The following is a 17,895-nucleotide window of genomic DNA, read 5'->3' on the forward strand; positions in this document are numbered from 1 at the left end:
ACAATGAATCTCATCACAAACAACTTTAGCATTTGAGCTAATTAACAACTTTGCAACTACTTACTACCTTCCCCTAACCCTAACCTTAACTCTTTAACTTAACTCCTAATCTTAAGTTTAACCCTATCCCCTAACCCTAACTCCTAGCCTAGCTAACATTAGCCAGCTAGCTAAATTTTCACATTAGCCACCTAGCTAATGTGAGCCATAACAAATTTGAATTTGTAACATATTGTATGTTTTCCAAATTCTTAACATATTGTACGAATTGCAATTCGTAACATATTGTACAAATTGCAATTAGTAACATATCATACGAAATGGATGATGGACATTGACAAATTAATACATACCATACGAAGTGTAACATATCATACTAAATGGAGTGTTTCAGATTTACGTTCAAAATAATATGAAATGCTCTGAGACCAGGTTGGAGCACAAGCAGTGGGGTGTCCTGACAGTTGAGGCCCCCATATCAGGCAAAGCAGGCTCCCTCAGACATGACATCACAGGATAATAACAACAACAAGAACATTGTAAGAGGAAAAAGTTAACGACCTTAATATAAACAATTGGGCTACCAAATCCATTGATCTTCGCACTTTATTTTAAGCAAGCATTTTGTTATATATACCCACACAAAAAAATGGGCTGCTGCATTCAAACGTTTGTTCAGAACAGCTTCTGTTTTTTGGGGGAGGTATTTTTGTTAATTTGCGTGTCAGAAGTGTTGGAATTGCCTGTTATTTAACAGAGCAGGTAGATGTCATATCCATTTAATAAAGGCTGTAGCAAAGCCACATGTTTTACTACCTCTCCATAACCTTCTTATCTGAGCCTTAAGAAGGGAAAAACAACCCCACTGATTAATTTTGTATATTTTTTCCATGAAAAGAGTAGCTTACAGTTTAAAGCAATCTCACACAATGTTCAGTCAAGACATCAGCGCAGCGTATTACAGAGAGATGTTCTTGCTGTCTGATCATACAGTAAGCCCATATGGGGATCAACAGGATCACAGTGAGGAACTGGGGCTGCCAATCCCACTGTTATTAAAATTTAATCACTTGATAGACAGATTTTTATTTTATAGCTCATTTTATTTTTTATATATTTTTCTCCCCGATTTCGTGGTATCCAATTAGTAGTTACAGTCTTGTCCCATCGCTGCAACTCCCGTTCGGACTTGGGAGAGGCGAAGGTCGAGAGCCGTGCATCCTCCGAAACACAACCCACTGCTTCTTGACACAATGCCCACTTAACCCAGAAGCCAGCCGCACCCATGTGTCAGAGGAAAAACCGTACACCTGGCAACCGTGTCAGTGTGCCCGGCCCACCACAGGAGTCGCTAGTGGACAAGAACATCCCTGCCGGCCAAACCCTCCCCTAACCCAGACGACGCTGGGCCAGTTGTGCGTCGCTCCATGGGTCTCCCAGTCGCGGCCGGCTCCGACAGAGCCTGGACTCAAACCAGGATCTCTAGTGGCACAGTATAGCACTGCGATGCAGTGCCTTAGACCACTGCGCCACTCTGGATGCCCTCCATTGGTCATTTTAGCAAATATGTTGTACATATCATAGTATTTCAACAAGTTCTTACAATGGTCAGAAATGGTTTAGAAAAACTATTGAATTGGGATGATGAAGAAACTGAAGAAAACAAAGTACATAACAATAAATAGTCTACTGTCTAACGTACACAATGATGCCCTGAATCTATGGCAACCTTACTTGCTCTTCAGTCAAATGCATCAAATTTAAATCCTCAACCTAGATAACCGCAACCCGAGTTGACTACTCCTGGCTAACGTTTCCGTCCCGGAGCAAGCACCAACTAGCCTGGAGCTAGCCCATGCTTGACCCATCTCCCGGCTAGGGCTCCTGGACTACTCCTGAAGCCCACTCCTCGGCTACAATATCCGGAACCCTTCTACTGCCGGTACGGGGCACGGAACCCCGCCAATCCTTCACGACTGGAATACCGACATAATCTGCCTGAGGATCCCAACAGGCCCCTCACGCACGACGACCCCTGAAGGCCCATTCTGCTAACCGTGGCCTGCTAGCTATCTAGAGCATATTGGACTGTTAGCTGATCCATCGGCCAGTTTCGTGGACCACTATACGAATTTTGCCAATTGGACTTGGACCCCTCTGTTACTTGGAACACTACTATTTCCACGACTGGTCTATCGACGTCACTGCACGACGAGGCAAAAACAGACTTTCCCCCATCGTGACGTCTCTCTAAGGCCCTTATGCTAGCTTGCTAGCCCCGGCCTGCTAACTGCTAGCTTGCTAGCCCCGGCCTGCTAACTGTCTGAATCGCCGTGTCCCCAGCCTGCCCAACCACTCACTGGACCCTTACGATCACTTGGCTATGCATGCCTCTCCCCAATATCGATATGCCTTGTCCATTACTGTCCTGGTTAGTGATTACTGTCTTATTTCACTGTAGAGCCTCTAGCCCTGCTCAATATGCCTTAACCAACCATGTTGTTCCACCTCACACATATGCGATGACATCACCTGGTTTAAACGTCTCTAGAGACACTATCTCTCTCATCATTACTCAATGCCTAGGTTTACCTCCAATATACTCTCTTCCTACCATACCTTTGTCTGTACATTATGCCTTGAATCTATGCTCTCGTGCCCAGAAACCTGCTCCCTTTATTCTCTGTTCCGAACGTGCTAGACGGCCAGTTCTTATAGCCTTTAGCCGTACCCTTATCCTACTTCTCCTCTGTTCGTCTGGTGATGTAGAGGTTAATCCAGGACCTGCAGTGCCTAGCTCCACTCCTACTCCCCAGGTGCTCTCATTTGTTGACTTCTGTAACAGTAAAAGCCTTGGTTTCGTGCATGTTAATATTAGAAGCCTACTCCCTAAGTTCGCTTTATTCACTGCTTTAGCACATTCTGCCAACCTGGATGTCTTAGCTGTGTCTGAATCCTGGCTTAGGAAAACCACCAAAAACCCTGAAATCTCCATCCCTAACTATAAAATTTTCCGCCAAGATAGATCTGCCAAAGGGGGCGGTGTTGCAATCTACTGCAGAGATAGCCTGCAGAGTTCTATCTTACTATCCAGGTCTGTACCAAAACAATTCGAGCTTCTAGTTCTAAAAATTCACCTTTCCAGAAACAAGTCTCTCACCGTTGCCGCTTGCTATAGACCACCCTCTGCCCCCAGCTGTGCCCTGGACACCATATGTGAATTGATTTCCCCCCATCTATCTTCTGAGCTCTTGCTGCTAGGTGACCTAAACTGGGACATGCTTAACACCCCAGCCATCCTACAATCTAAGCTTGATGCCCCCAATCTCACACAAATGATCAATGAACCTACCAGGTACAACCCCAAATCCGTAAACACGGGCACCCTCATAGATATCATCCTAACTAACTCGCCCTCCAAATACACCTCTGCTGTTTTCAACCAAGATCTCAGCGATCACTGCCTCATTGCCTGCATCCGTAATGGGTCTGCAGTCAAACGACCACCTCTCATCACTGTCAAACGCTCCTTAAAACACTTCAGCGAACAGGCCTTTCTAATCGACCTAGCCGGGGTATCCTGGAATGACATTGACCTTATCCCGTCAGTAGAGGATGCCTGGATATTCTTTAAAAGTGCCTTCCTCACCATCTTAAATAAGCATGCTCCATTCAAAAAATTTATAACCAGGAATAGATATAGCCCTTGGTTCACTCCAGACCTGTCTGCCCTTGACCAGCACAAAAACATCCTGTGGCGTTCTGCATTAGCATCGAATAGCCCCCGTGATATGCAACTTTTCAGGGAAGTTAGGAACCAATATACACAGGCAGTTAGGAAAGCTAAGGCTAGCTTTTTCAAACAGAAATTTTCATCCTGTAGTACAAACTCAAAAATGTTCTGGGACACTGTAAAGTCTATGGAGAATAAGAGCACCTCCTCCCAGCTGCTCACTGCACTGAGGCTAGGAAACACTATCACTACCGATAAATACACAATAATTGAGAATTTCAATAAGCATTTTTCTATGGCTGGCCATGCTTTCCACCTGGCTACCCCTACCCCGGTCAACAGCCCTGCGCTCCCCACAGAAACTCACCCAAACCTCCCCCACTACTCCTTCACCCAAATCCAGATAGCTGATGTTCTGAAAGAGCTGCAAAATCTGGACCCCTACAAATCAGCCGGGCTAGACAATCTGGACCCTCTCTTTCTAAAATGATCTGCCGAAATTGTTGCAACCCCTATTGCTAGCCTGTTCAACCTCTCTTTCGTATCGTCTGAGATTGCCATAGATTGGAAAGCTGCCGCGGTCATCCCCCTCTTCAAAGGGGGAGATACTCTAGATCCAAACTGCTACAGACCTATATCTATTCTACCCTGCCTTTCTAAGGTCTTTGAAAGCCAAGTTAACAAACAGATTACCGAACATTCCGAATCTCACCGTACCTTCTCCGCTATGCAATCTGGTTTCAGAGCTGGTCATGGGTGTACCTCAGCCACGCTCAAGGTCCTAAACGATATCATAACTGCCATCGATAAGAGACATTACTGTGCAGCCATATTCATCGACCTGGCTAAGGCTTTCGACTTTCAGTCACAACATTCTTATTGGCAGACACGACAGCCTTGGTTTCTCAAATGATTGCCTCGCTTGGTTCACCAACTACTTCTCTGATATAGTTCAGTATGTCAAATTGGAGGGCCTGTTGTCCGGACCTCTGGCAGTCTCTATGGGGGTGCCACAGGGTTCAATTCTCAGGCTGACTCTCTTCTCTGTATACATCAATGGTGTCGCTCTCGCTGCTGATGATTCTTTGATCCACCTCTACGCAGATGACACCATTCTGTATACCTCTGGCCCTTTGTTGGACACTGTGTTAACTAACCTCCAGATGAGCTTCGATGCCATACAACTCTCCTTCTGTGACCTCCAACTGCTCTTAAATGCAAGTAAAACTAAATGCATGCTCTTCAACCGATGACTATTTTGAAGAAGTGATTACTGGCTTTGTTCCTATAGTGTCTCATGGGCGACAAACATCTAACTGCCACATCGAACCACACCAGTGGAGGCTCCTCGGAAGCGGAAGGGGAGAACCATCCTCGTCAGTGAATTTCATAAAAATAAAATTTGTGAAAAACATTTTAAAAAGTGATCCTTTTTAGATAAAACTATACAAAATATACGTCACCAAATAATTAATTAAAATACACTGTTTTGCAATGAAGAGCTACAGTAGCCTCAACAGCACTCTGTAGGTTAGCAACATGGGGTAGCCAGAGGACAGCTAGCTTCAGTCCTCCTCTTGATACATTGACTTCAATACAAAACCTAGGAGGCTCATGTTTCTCACCCCCTTCCATAGACTTACACAGTAATTATGACAACTTCCAGAGGACACCCTCAACCTATCAGAGCTCTTGCAGCATGAACTGACATGTTGTCCACCCAATCAAAGGATCAGAGAATTAATTTAGTACTGAACACATAAGCTACAGCTAGCTTGCACTGCTGATCATACAATGTGGTGAGTAGTTGACTCAAAGAAAGAGAAAGACAATAGTTCAACAGTTTTCAACAAATTAATTTATTAAAAAATAAAGGAGAAGCAAGAGACAGAGTTTTATTTTTTCAATTTCAGTTTCACTTACTTAGCTAGCAAATGCAGCTGGCTAGTTTAGCCTACTAAAACACCCGGCTCAAACAGAGGGATGCTATGTTAGCTAGTTGGCAATGACTATCCAATACAACACTGGAACTCATCCAAGTCAAGGCTAAACTGCTTACTGACTATACACTAACTTTACTGCATGATTTTAGCAGGTTTACTAACGCATGAGTTCTATTAGCTATGTTGACTAGGATGTTACTTTAGCTAATATGGGGACAGTGATGTAGTCTGTGTGTATCGGTTATGACATGGTTTAGCTTGTGCATTGAAGCCCACAAATGAAGGGAAAAGGTGAGAGGAGTAGACTGCATAGAGGCGAGAAGGAATACAACGTGGTTGCTATGAAAGTGAACCGTGTTTACGCGTAATCAGGGGTGTATTCATTCCACCGATTTTGTTGAAAAGCGTTTAAACGTAAGAAACTGAAACAAGGATAAAAATACCTGAATTTGTCTAATAGAAACTCTTGTTTGCAACTGTTGAACTAATGATTACTCCGTAGATAAGCTAGATGCAGGCAAGACTGTGCAAGGAGGTATTGAATGTGTCACTGTCTGTCCATGTGCCACTGTCTGTCACCTCATATCTTTCTCTCGACCTGTGTGCATCTACATTGGAAACTTTCATTCATAGGCTAGGTTGTAGCAACCTCATGACGGGTATAAGGAATATTCAAGTATGAAGACTGAAATCACATTTTTATTAATAAGCAGAGAAACACATGCGGAATCTATGCATTCAGTCACTCACATCACTCATTGCTTCATGCCAGACCTCGCCACACCCACCAAACGGAGCAAACTTTCAAGAACGGTTTGGGGAAACGTGTCATTCAGTACAACCGCCACGCAACATAGCAAACGTTGAATCGAACTGAACACATCCCAGGTGTGTCGCAGCCTAGCAGGCGGCGTAGTGGTGTCGATGTACTCTTGTGGAAGGCACTTAACCCTAATTTGCTCCAGGGGCACTGTATTACCATGGCTAACCCTGTAAAACAACACATTTCACTGCACCTAGGGAAAGGGTATAACTAGTCAGTTGCACAACTGAATGCGTTCAACCGAAACGTGTCTTCTACCCCAACCCCTCTGAATCAAGAGGTGCGGGTGGCTGCCTTAATTGACGTCATCGGCCCCCGGGGAGCAGTTGTTGTTGGGGGTTAACTGCCTTGCTCTATGCCGCCCCCTATCCCGTGTATGTGACAATAAAACATCTTGTGTCCTAATTAATTTATACAGCACTGATGAAGGCATATAAGCCAAAACGTATAATGTGGTAATTGCTGTTTCATTGTAGCCTGAGAGTGAACCAAATATTTATTTATACACTAAAAAGTAAAGTAAGTAAGTAAGTAAAATCTTTGACTTTGTTGCATGTTGCGTTTTATATTTTTGTTCAGTATAGTTAAATAGTTAACCAAATAGCTACCTGGACTTCTTATTTAGCAGTCTTATCGCTTGGGGGTACAGTAGAAGCTGGTCAGGCTCCTTTTGCTTCCAGACTTGGTGCATTGGTACTGCTTGCCGTGCGGTGGCAGAGAGAACAGTCTATGACTTGGGTGGCTGGAGTCTTTGAAAATGTTTAGGGCTTTCCTCTGACACCGCCTGGTATATCTAGGGATGAGTGTCTGTCTAAGCCTGGCTCGTGGCTCAGATGTGAGGCCTGGTGATGGTTTGAGTCATGTTTGAGCCTCAGTAGCCATGAGCACAGGCCTGGGGCATTCCTATGGAACTTAGTATTGATGTAATAGACTACACAGCCAATTGTCAAATAATGCTTTTGGGAATGGGCAGAAAAAGTTAACATCAATCCACAGAGGAAAAAAGGACATTGTCAAAGTTCAATTCAGTAAGACAAAAGCTGCGAAAGGAGAGTTGAAAATAAAGAGAATGGAGAAAGAAAAGCAATGTTTGGAAAATATGCTATAAGACGATGAGAGCAGTGCCGGCTATGTTATGTGTGATGATTGTGAGGCGCTATACAAATTCCACAGTCACAAGATGGGACTTCAAATAGGCCGATGGCATGTCAAGGGAACTGTAGTTTAGATGGGTTAAACAGAAACTTAAATCTGGAAACTGACTCTAGGTCTATAACTCACATTGCCTAAATAAGAACTCATGCAGCATTAACATTTCTTTCAGATATCTCATCAGAAACATGTTGGGTCACTTTCACAGCTTTCTTTTTCCTTGCAACCGGTCAAACTCATGTAATTTGGACATTTTGCACCGAAAATCTTTCCTGTTTTTTTGTGTTATTTTATAGTATTTTCTCCCCAGTCCCGAAACGTCTTTTCTCAGCTAATGATGACAATGAAAACTTAAATGCCATACAACTCTCCTTCCGTGGCCTCCAACTGCTCTTAAATGCAAGTAAAACTAAATGCATGTTCTTCAACCGATCGCTGCCTGCACCTGCCTGCCCGTCCAGCATCACTACTCTGGACGGTTCTGACTTAGAATATGTGGACAACTACAAATATCTAGGTGTCTGGTTAGACTGTAAACTCTCCTTGCAGACTCACATTAAACATCTCCAATCCAAAATTAAATCTAGAATCGGCTTCCTATTTCGCAACAAAGCATCCTTCACTCATGCTGCCAAACATACCCTCGTAAAACTGACCATCCTACCGATCCTCAACTTCAGCGATGTCATTTACAAAATAGCCTCCAACACTCTACTCAACAAACTGGATGTAGTCTATCACAATGCCATTCATTTTGTCACCAAAGCTCCATATACCACCCACCACTGCGACCTGTATGCTCTCATCGGCTGGCCCTCGCTACATATTCGTCGCCAGACCCACTGGCTCCAGGTCATCGATAAATCTTTGCTAGGTAAAGCTCCGCCTTATCTCAGCTCACTTGTCACCATAACAACACCCACCAGTAGCACGTGCTCCAGCAGGTATATCTCACTGATCATCCCCAAAGCCAATTCTTCCTTTGGCCGCCTTTCCTTCCAGTTCTCTGCTGCCAATGACTGGAACGAACTGCAAAAATCTCTGAAGCTGGAGACGCTTACCTCCCTCACTAGCTTTAAGCACTAGCTGTCAGAGCAGCTCACAGATCACTGCACCTGTACATAGCTCATCTGTAAATAGCCCATCCAATCTACCTCATCCCCATACTGTATTTATTTATTTATCTTGCTCCTTTTCACCCCAGTATCTCAACTTGCACATTCATCCTCTGCACATCCTACCATTCCAGTGTTTAAATTGCTATATTGTAATTACTTTGCCACCATGGCCTATTTATTGCCTTACCTCTCTTATCCTACCTCATTTGCACATGCTGTATATAGATTTTCCTGCTGTATTATTGATTGTATGTTTGTTTATTCCATGTGTAACTCTGTGTTGTTGTATGTGTCGAACTGCTTTGCTTTGTCTTGGCCAGGTCGCAGTTGCAAATGAGAACTTGTTCTCAACTAGCCTACCTGGTTAAATAAAGCTGAAATAAAAAAATAAAAAATCTGTTCCATTGCACCTGTCCTCTAGCCTACAGTCAAACATGCTAATGCAGATAAGCCCTCATGCAAAGCTGCTCTGATGTCCTCTTCAGTGCTGGTGATGGGCCTGGGTAGGCGTTGGCTGGCCTGAGTCAGGCTTGGGTAGACCTGGGCCTTGCATGGCTCTAATAGACTCAGAGCTGGCCCGGAGGGGACGCTCCCTTCAACCTGCTGTCGATCACTTTCATTTTGGCAGACACATGGGGTCTGTGCAGAGTGGGCGGCAGCCAGCAGGGCAAACCAAGGCCTCTCAGGTGGCCATACATGCTCTGTTCTCTCAGGCCTCCTCACCATTGTCCTGCTCTGCCATTCACTCCCCTGCTCTAAGCATCAAAGGCAAGGCTGCCCCGTGCTTTGAAAAGCTATGGGCTATTCAGAACTAACAGTATGGAGAACCTCCTGCACTTGGATAAGGGGTCAGAAAAATAGAAGGATGGGGGAGGGAGGTGGGGGACTTTAAAAGGCACTGAGTAAAAGTGGCACCAATGACAAATGTGACAAAAGAAGTAACGAAGGTGGGTGGAGAGAAATGTGGGCTAAAAGGCTGCCTTACGTATTTTGAATAGGGCACGCTGAATGTGTGTGACAAATAGAGCATGTGTGTGCATGTGTGTGTGCGTGCGCGTGCGTGTTGGAGTGTTCTGTAGATGAAGAGAGGCAAACAGACAGGCCGCATGGTGGTCGTGTTGAGGAGCAGGTGAGGGGCAGGAGGTCTGACAGGCTAGAGGAACTCAGGAGGCCTTCAGGACACAAACACTGGCTGACAAAAAGACTCACTCAGGAATACATTAAAAAAGCCAGTCCACAGCACAGGAACGCTGCATCGCTTTGACAGACAATGTTTTCCTCTTCGTTGGCATTTCCTCTGCAAACTTTTCCCAAGACACTTGGTTTTCCTCTGAGCAATTTTATATAAAAGAACAAAGCAGATATAAACCATGCCATCACCATGGTTTGGCACTTCTTAACACATATTTGTGAAGATATCTTGAGACATCTTGAGACATGTCTGGGAAAACATATCTCCTAATGATTTAAGATGTCTTCAACAAGTCTCTGTGTCTCAAAATGTCTGTAGACGTCTCAACTATGTTTCTTAACCTAAGACATCTCAAGACAGTGATGGCTGGTATACTGATTACAATTTCCTTTGCATGAGCTTTGACAGTGGTTCAAAAGAATGTGTGGCTCATCACAGTCTATGACCCTTTGATGTGGCCCTATCTCATTCTGAAAATATAAATAGTCCTTTGAGATTAAACACGTCATTACCACATGTGACCACAGTACATGCTGTTGGGTGACATGCTGGTCATGTGATTCTCTGATGTAACACATCGGCAAACATAGCCCTAATGAAGCAAGGTGCACGAGCTCACTGACAAGTTCTGCTCATGGGTGCTTCCCTGTGGTTCCATTTCCTTACATTAAGACCATGGTGGAAGTTTTCATCCTTTGTGTCACCAATAATGGAGAGTGTGGTCACCACTGCCGGTCAGCAGGTGGGTACCGGGAGACTTAAAACGTTGAGCCAATGACAGACTCAACTTGTTGTGGTGTTGCATTAACACTGCCTATAGTTGTATGATTTTTTTTCTAAATCGGTTAGCATAGGCCTAATGGTACGAGGATGCTGGCTAAAACCAGTCTGAGTTCTTAAACCTTCCTAAATCTGATTGTCCAGGTTAGGGTTGGGTTAGGTAAATGCTCGGGAAAGGTGTGTTTGATAAATTGTGTCCCTGCATGGGTGGGTGGGCGCGTGTGGGTGTCGGTGTCTGTATAATGTCTGATGTCCACCATAAGATTAGGGTTAGGGTTAAGGTTAGGGTTAGGGTTAGGGTTAAGGTTAAGGTTAGGGTTAGGGTTAAGGTTAAGGTTAGGGTTAGGGTTAAGGTTAGGGTTAGGGCTAGGGTTACGGTTAGGGTTAGGGTTAGGGTTAGGGTTAGGGTTAGGGTTAAGGTTAGGGTTATGGCTAGGGTTATTTTTAAGTATACGGTTAGTACTACAGCTGTAGGGACATTGGAATACCAATCCAACCCCAACCCTAACCCTAAATTGGTAATACATTGCACACACACACGCATGCACACACATGCACACACACAAACATACACATGAGCATGCACACACATGCTCGCACACACACACACACACACAAACATACATAATACATTCTGTGAGGCAACACTGAACCATGCTGACATGGTCTCTCTGGACACTTGTGGCATCAGGGCCAACTCTCAGTGACAGGTCACCACGGAAACTTCTCTTCCTGCAGAGTCAACAGAACCAAGGTGTTCTCATCTCTTTCCCTCCACTGTCTGTCACTGAAGCTAATACCAAGAAGAGAGAATGTCAGTAAGGTTCTGTGTGTGTTTAAATTGCAGACACTATAAAAGAAGCCAATAGGTTTGAAAGATATTCATAATTGGGCCTACCTTATCTTTTCAATATTATGCTTATAATTGTGAACTAATAGTCTGTCTACTTTGAATATGAGAATATCCTTCATAAACGTCACAGTTATTGAATAAAAAATACATTACATACATTGAATTAAAACAGGCAAGATTTGACTTTAAATCGATGCCTGAGCTAATTGCTGAACGTGTTAATCCCACATAGTGGGCCAAGGTTACAGCAATAGGATCAATGTTTATTGTGTGGACGAGCCGGTAATTGTGCCTGAATAAACTGAAAATAGAGTTGCACCATTTACATATAAGTGGAATTAGGCCTACTTGCACTCATTTAAACCTTTCCGCGCTAAAGTTGCAGGTGTGTAACTGAATTTAAAATGGAATTAGGCTACATATTCAGGTCTTGGTTACGCAGGCCTACACACTTTTTTGCCCCTCAGTAAAAACAGACTGTTGTGAAAATGTAGGCCTATGGTATATTTTGTCGATATATTGTACATGTGTAATGTCAGGCCCACTTATTAGTCTAGTGAATTTGCGTTATGACAATCACAAACAAAAAGAGCAGAGAAATTAACGGGTCAGTATCCTAACTTAAACACGTTTTTGTCCCTCAATTTAAACTGTGAAATAAAGTCGACACAAAAGCAGTAGATCTCAGTTCACATTTCCCATTAATTCACCCAAGAAAGACTAACATCTCCTTGAGTATTATTATCTCAAGGACATCCACATTAACTTATCCACACTCGAATTATTACATTCCAAAGGGTAAGAGAGAACTTGAGAATGGCATGGTCGAAATGGTTGAATAAGCAACATCAATAAAGCGTTTACAAACCAATAATAAAGAAACGCCGTTCTTGTGTGTGTGAACTTGCAAAGTTCTTTTGGAATCTCTTTTTGTAATAATTTGTTGTGAGTCTCAGGTGAAATCGTCTGCAAACAAATGAATTCAAGCTGGTCCTTATGAACAATGACTCGGGGGTGACTGGTCATTGTAGCAAGCACATAAAACTCTGGATTCCAGCAAACTTTTTGTGCTGGTTTAAAAAGAGCCCTTTTCATTTTTCTGTCTACCTCTGGCCAGGCTAAATCCTTTCTTCCCCCTTTAATCCTTCCCTTTATTTCAGAAAACACAAAACCAGGTTCCACGCAGTGCTTTAGTAGCTAAAAGTGAAAGAGATGTTTTTTTTCGGAGCTGAGCTCTGAATCGCTCTGGAAAATTGGTTCTTCTGAATAAGTGAAGAAGGAAAAACGTTTAATAGGATCGGAGGGAGGTTCTGCTCTTGCAATCTGCTCCTTAAACAGGTGAAAATTGGACCTTCTCAATTATACAAATAGTAAGTAGCCTATAAACCAGCATGAAAAAGCTATTCCATCTCCAAGGATTAGCAACTCGCAATGAAAATTGAGACTGGTCAAACCGGAGGACCCAAATTGTTAATCAAGTTAAACAACCTCTGAGTCTGAATAATAGGCCTCTGAAATTGTGAATGTTAGCATAATCAGAAGCATAACATCTGGAAATGAGTTGCATTGTCTAATTCACTGGGTAGCCTAATAGTTGCAGATATTCCCATTTAAAACATGGTAGCCTGAAATAAATCGAATCAAATCAGAATAGTAGCCTATTATCCTAAAAACAGTAGGCCTAATTGAGTGTAGTTACGCAATAACAACAACAATAAGAACTACAAACAAATAATAATAATACCATCAATAATAATAATAATAATATGGAGCCAACAAATAATAACAAACACATTGCTAAAATTATTATTATCAAATGGAGTTCATCTTTTTCTTATTTTCGAGAAAGAAATACATCATAGTTATTCGGTTAGAGAATGGCTGGTGGTAAGAGGTGGAGGATTTGAGGATGGAGACGTAATTAATCATCTGTAATAACTGTCGTGCATACCACCCCATGGCAGTATATAAGTGGGCCGCGGGAGAAGGGACAGGCCTGGTGATGGCGTTTCCATGTCACGCTAATACAAGCTAGTTCATGTGACGTCAACTAAATGCAAAAGACAGTGATCTCGCGCTGATGAGGAAGCCCGCTTCCAAAATGTGACAGAGCAGTCACGCTGCTATCTCCGAATAGGCTACATTTGCTGTCGCTTTACTAAAAGGTAAACTTCAACATTGACTATCAGATTCTCAGAGGTGCTGAATAGGAATGAACGCGCTGCTTTTTGTCTTTTTCTTTTCCCTAACGAGCTCTATAATGTCCTGTTAATTTTGTGTGTACTAGTTAATGAGCATTAATCTGGTACCCCTGGACGCTATTGTTCCAGGGATGGCCATTTAAATGCAAATGAGTGACATTGTAATACCAAGGTGCTTATTAAACTGATGTGTGTCCTGTCTTTTCTGGAATTAAAGAGGCGAGGACAGGGCGGCTGGTCGGCTGCTCCTCACAACAAGTTCGGTACACAACATGGCAAGTTCTCTCCCCTTTGGAACGGTGATGTCTTGCCCACGACACGACAGCGGTAGAAATGGAGCGTCTGCCGCCCCAAAGCCGCTGGCCTTCTCGATTGACCGGATCATGTCCAAGACCTCGGAACCGAAAGGCAATTTGGATCAGCGGCGAGGAGTGGAGTCTTCGGGGGGAAGGAAGATGCTCGGGCTCTGCTCACCTATACCGTGCATGATCCCCCTGCAACCTTTTAGCTATGACTTACAAGCCAAGGCTCTGATGAACTACTCCGAATTTTGGAAAGCTAATTTCAGAGGAACACTATGCACTTCTGCGGCGATGTGCAAAGCCAACTGCGGGATGTGTTGCAAAACGGACTCGGGGTTGAAGCAGTCTATATTACCGGGGAGCAGGGTGATTAAACCCCAGGTCATCCATCAGGCGGTGGCGATGCCCACCAACGGCTCTTTTTACTATTTCAACTACCTGGACTCTACTTATCACCAGTCTGAGCTGCTAACCGGACACTTGTTTTCCTCCGCCCTGGCCAACTCTCAAGCCCAGGCTTCTCGCAGTGCGCACCAGAAACTGCTATTGCTGGAGAACGCCAAACTCGCCAGCGCTTCCGCCGAGAAGTTTCCGACACCTCAGTACCCACACAAGGAGCATCTTCCTGGTCAGCTCGACCAGATAGTGAAGGAGAACCATAACCAGAGCTCGGAGAAAAATGGAGTGAAAGCGCACAGCAAGCTCAACAACAGCTCCATGGACGGAAAACCCAAAAACTTCACCTGCGAAGTGTGTGGAAAGGTAAATTATTTCATTAAGTAAAACGAATGGTAAAAAATAATAATGATGCAATTGTTATTTTTCGTTTAGTTTGTTTATTATTTGATTTGCAAATCACTTACATTTCCTCTAAACAAAAACATATAGGCCTAGACAATTACTCATTATTTAACTTATTTTAGATGTGTGCAAGAATAGACGTTCCCTATTTATTTTGACATTAAATTGAAGCTGAATTGTTCATTTCACATAATCAAAACACCTCACAAATGAAAGCAAGAAAAGTAAAAACGAGATTGTTTATTTTCTTCTGCAGGTGTTCAATGCTCATTATAATTTGACACGACACATGCCAGTGCACACAGGCGCGAGGCCGTTCGTGTGTAAAGTGTGCGGGAAAGGATTCCGTCAGGCCAGTACATTGTGCAGACACAAAATCATCCACACGCAGGTGAGACATATCATATTTCACTCGTTTATAACTCTATTAATTATATATGACTGTATTATAAACTCCATCATGATTGCTGACAAAAAGTAGCCTAATAAGGATTTCTGTTCATTCTTTTCCAGGAAAAGCCTCATAAATGCAGCCAGTGTGGGAAGGCGTTCAACAGGAGTTCGACGCTGAACACTCACATACGAATCCATGCCGGGTACAAACCATTCGTCTGCGAATTCTGTGGGAAAGGATTTCATCAGAAAGGTAATTATTCACTATTAAAACCCTTTTCAAAATATAAATCATATGTCCTCGTACGCATATATTTACACAAACATGCATAATGGGGGGGGGTGACATGGCTATGTTTTGAGATTAAGATAACACCAGAACACCATAGTAACATTTTCCCGATCATATGATTTTCAGACTGCATTATGAATGAAATTAATATCCCAGACACATATTCATTAAATAGCATACAGTAAGTAATTGTATGACAATAGCGATGATGGTTGTGATTCTATATCGCAGTTATAACCCAATGATATAAGATTAGGTCCAAAAGTAACAGCAAAGGTACACAATTATTATTTAGAAGCCTATTTGTAAAAATGGATTCCCAGTGCAGCCCTCTGATGATCTTGAAGCATCAATCTAAATAGGACATGTCACTTTACACTAACTAACTCTCCCTACAATGCGCTTACATTCGCCATGGGTCAAGAGACAGACCTTTCCCAGGTTTATAATCCGACAGGTTTCAGTTGTTGTTGCGTTTGATTTTGACAAAGTTTGACAACTTCTTGACTTGGACTTACAAAGCGCTGATTAATGAAGGCTGTAGAATGGAGCGTCTTTGTGGAGAATAACTTAATGATGAACTATTGACCTGGAGGAGAAAAAAAGGAACTCAATGTGTTCCCTTTCGTCTATGTTGTTCATTTTATTCGCGATGTTCATTTTTAGTCATTACATTTTTCAATTTCAGGAAATTACAAGAACCACAAGCTGACGCACAGCGGAGAGAAACAGTACAAGTGTTCCATCTGTAACAAGGCCTTCCATCAGGTCTACAACCTAACCTTCCACATGCACACGCACAACGACAAAAAGCCCTTCACGTGCGGGACCTGCGGGAAAGGCTTCTGCAGAAACTTTGACCTGAAAAAACACATACGGAAGTTACATGACAATAATTCATGTAGGCCTATATCTGCATCGACCGATTCTTCCAGGGGACCTGAAAGCTGAGTTTTTCATTGGATTTGGAAAGTCTCCTTCAACACTTAAATTGACAGTTTATTATGACTGCACCAGTACACATTTCTATAATTTTTTCTCTCTCCAGTTTTCATTTATCAAAAATTGTGAAAAGACGGAAAACTATAAAGCATAAAAAACATTGAGACACTTGATAGACTGATTAAAGACCATTGTGTGTTTGAGGTTTTTTATTATTCGATTTAAAAAAGTATGATAATGAGGATGTAGATTTTGTACTGTTGCACTGCAGTAAATCTGACCCTGAATGGATTAATGTTCTAAACATTTATGATTGAAATCATGACTATTTGCTCAACCCAGGAGTACATCGTTTTTATTTCCCCATTGCATAACGTGTGAAAATCGAATTGTAAATAAAAGGAAAATAAAATATTATTTAAAAGTGTTTTACCGTGGGCGCATTTTTATAAATTGCAATGTAAATGTAACATGGAATGTTTAACCATCTCAACGGTTGCCATTTATTAGTAGGAAATACAATTGTATCCCGAAATCAAATGTTTTGGAGAACGTTTGCGGAAAAATATTGTAAATGTATATATGAGTTAGGCTAGTCAATTATTTGAAAAGGGCTATAACATATATGATAACGGAATTGTATTGACATTTGATAACCCTTGCCTCCTATTAAATTGCAATAGGCCAACATTTCAGACGTCTTCCATATCAAGCTGCATTGCCAACCAATAAATTGTGAACACAGTGATACATCTGATATAGGCCATTTCATCAAATATCCAGATGTTTGCTTTCTACACAGAAAAGCTTTGCACGCAACTGTTTAACTAGCCCCATTAAGTAGACTAGTCTTAGCCAACTGGTAAGAATACATTGATTCTGTTACTTGAATGAGTTCAGTGCAAACATTTTTTTTGCCAGACAAGAGGCAAGACTCTAGTGGTGCTACACTTGACTTCCGTGTAATGGCACAAATTATTAGATATAACATGGACTCTTGAAAGCGAATTACATTAATCATCTAAACGCCCTCGAGGGGAGGCTTCGGAGCAAGACGTGTTCATCAGAATATGAATAATGAAGCACTTGGCCACATCACCCACCCCTGTCCTCATCTGCCCAACATTAATAAAGGATTACTTATTCTGCACACGGCTCCTGGAACAATATTACCCTTGCGCGCTAACATAAATTCTGATGAGAGATGGGCGCGTGCTCCCAAATCTCGGCCTCCCAATTAGAACGTTTAGTAATTACGCGCCATGCCCAGGGACCGGTTAGAAGGCTAATATTACCAGTTGAATGGCTTGTTCACCTCTGGTCCCTTCTGTTCCCGGTAATTCACACGCAAGCTGCTCCAAAGACCAGAA

At 42.7% G+C, this 17,895-nt stretch overlaps 1 protein-coding gene across 2 annotated transcripts; it reads left to right on the forward strand.

Annotated features, from left to right (window-relative positions):
* The first annotated feature begins 13,580 nt into the window (after positions 1-13,580).
* Positions 13,581-16,952, forward strand: LOC106583021 (fez family zinc finger protein 2). Of its 2 annotated transcripts, XM_014166760.1 has the most exons (5): positions 13,581-13,759; positions 14,013-14,859; positions 15,155-15,289; positions 15,412-15,544; positions 16,272-16,952. In XM_014166760.1, exons 2-5 carry the CDS (start codon positions 14,068-14,070, stop codon positions 16,532-16,534), a joined length of 1,323 nt encoding a protein of 440 aa, XP_014022235.1. In that variant the 5' UTR covers positions 13,581-13,759; positions 14,013-14,067; the 3' UTR covers positions 16,535-16,952. The 2 variants fall into 2 exon arrangements, with proteins under 2 accessions (XP_014022235.1, XP_014022236.1); XM_014166761.2 differs by lacking the exon at positions 13,581-13,759 and having other exon boundaries at positions 13,771-14,859.
* The last annotated feature ends 943 nt before the right edge of the window (positions 16,953-17,895 follow it).

This window comes from Salmo salar, chromosome ssa22 (assembly GCF_905237065.1).
Source record: "Salmo salar chromosome ssa22, Ssal_v3.1, whole genome shotgun sequence".
NCBI classification, from domain to species: domain Eukaryota; kingdom Metazoa; phylum Chordata; class Actinopteri; order Salmoniformes; family Salmonidae; genus Salmo; species Salmo salar.

Excerpts from the sequence above, each read along its gene's own strand:
- LOC106583021 (XM_014166760.1), top strand. The coding sequence starts at position 14,068 with ATGGCAAGTTCTCTCCCCTTTGGAACGGTGATGTCTTGCCCACGACAC. Across the intron at positions 14,860-15,154 it reads CCTGCGAAGTGTGTGGAAAG|GTGTTCAATGCTCATTATAA; the intron begins GTAAATTATTTC and ends TTTCTTCTGCAG. Across the intron at positions 15,290-15,411 it reads ACAAAATCATCCACACGCAG|GAAAAGCCTCATAAATGCAG; the intron begins GTGAGACATATC and ends ATTCTTTTCCAG.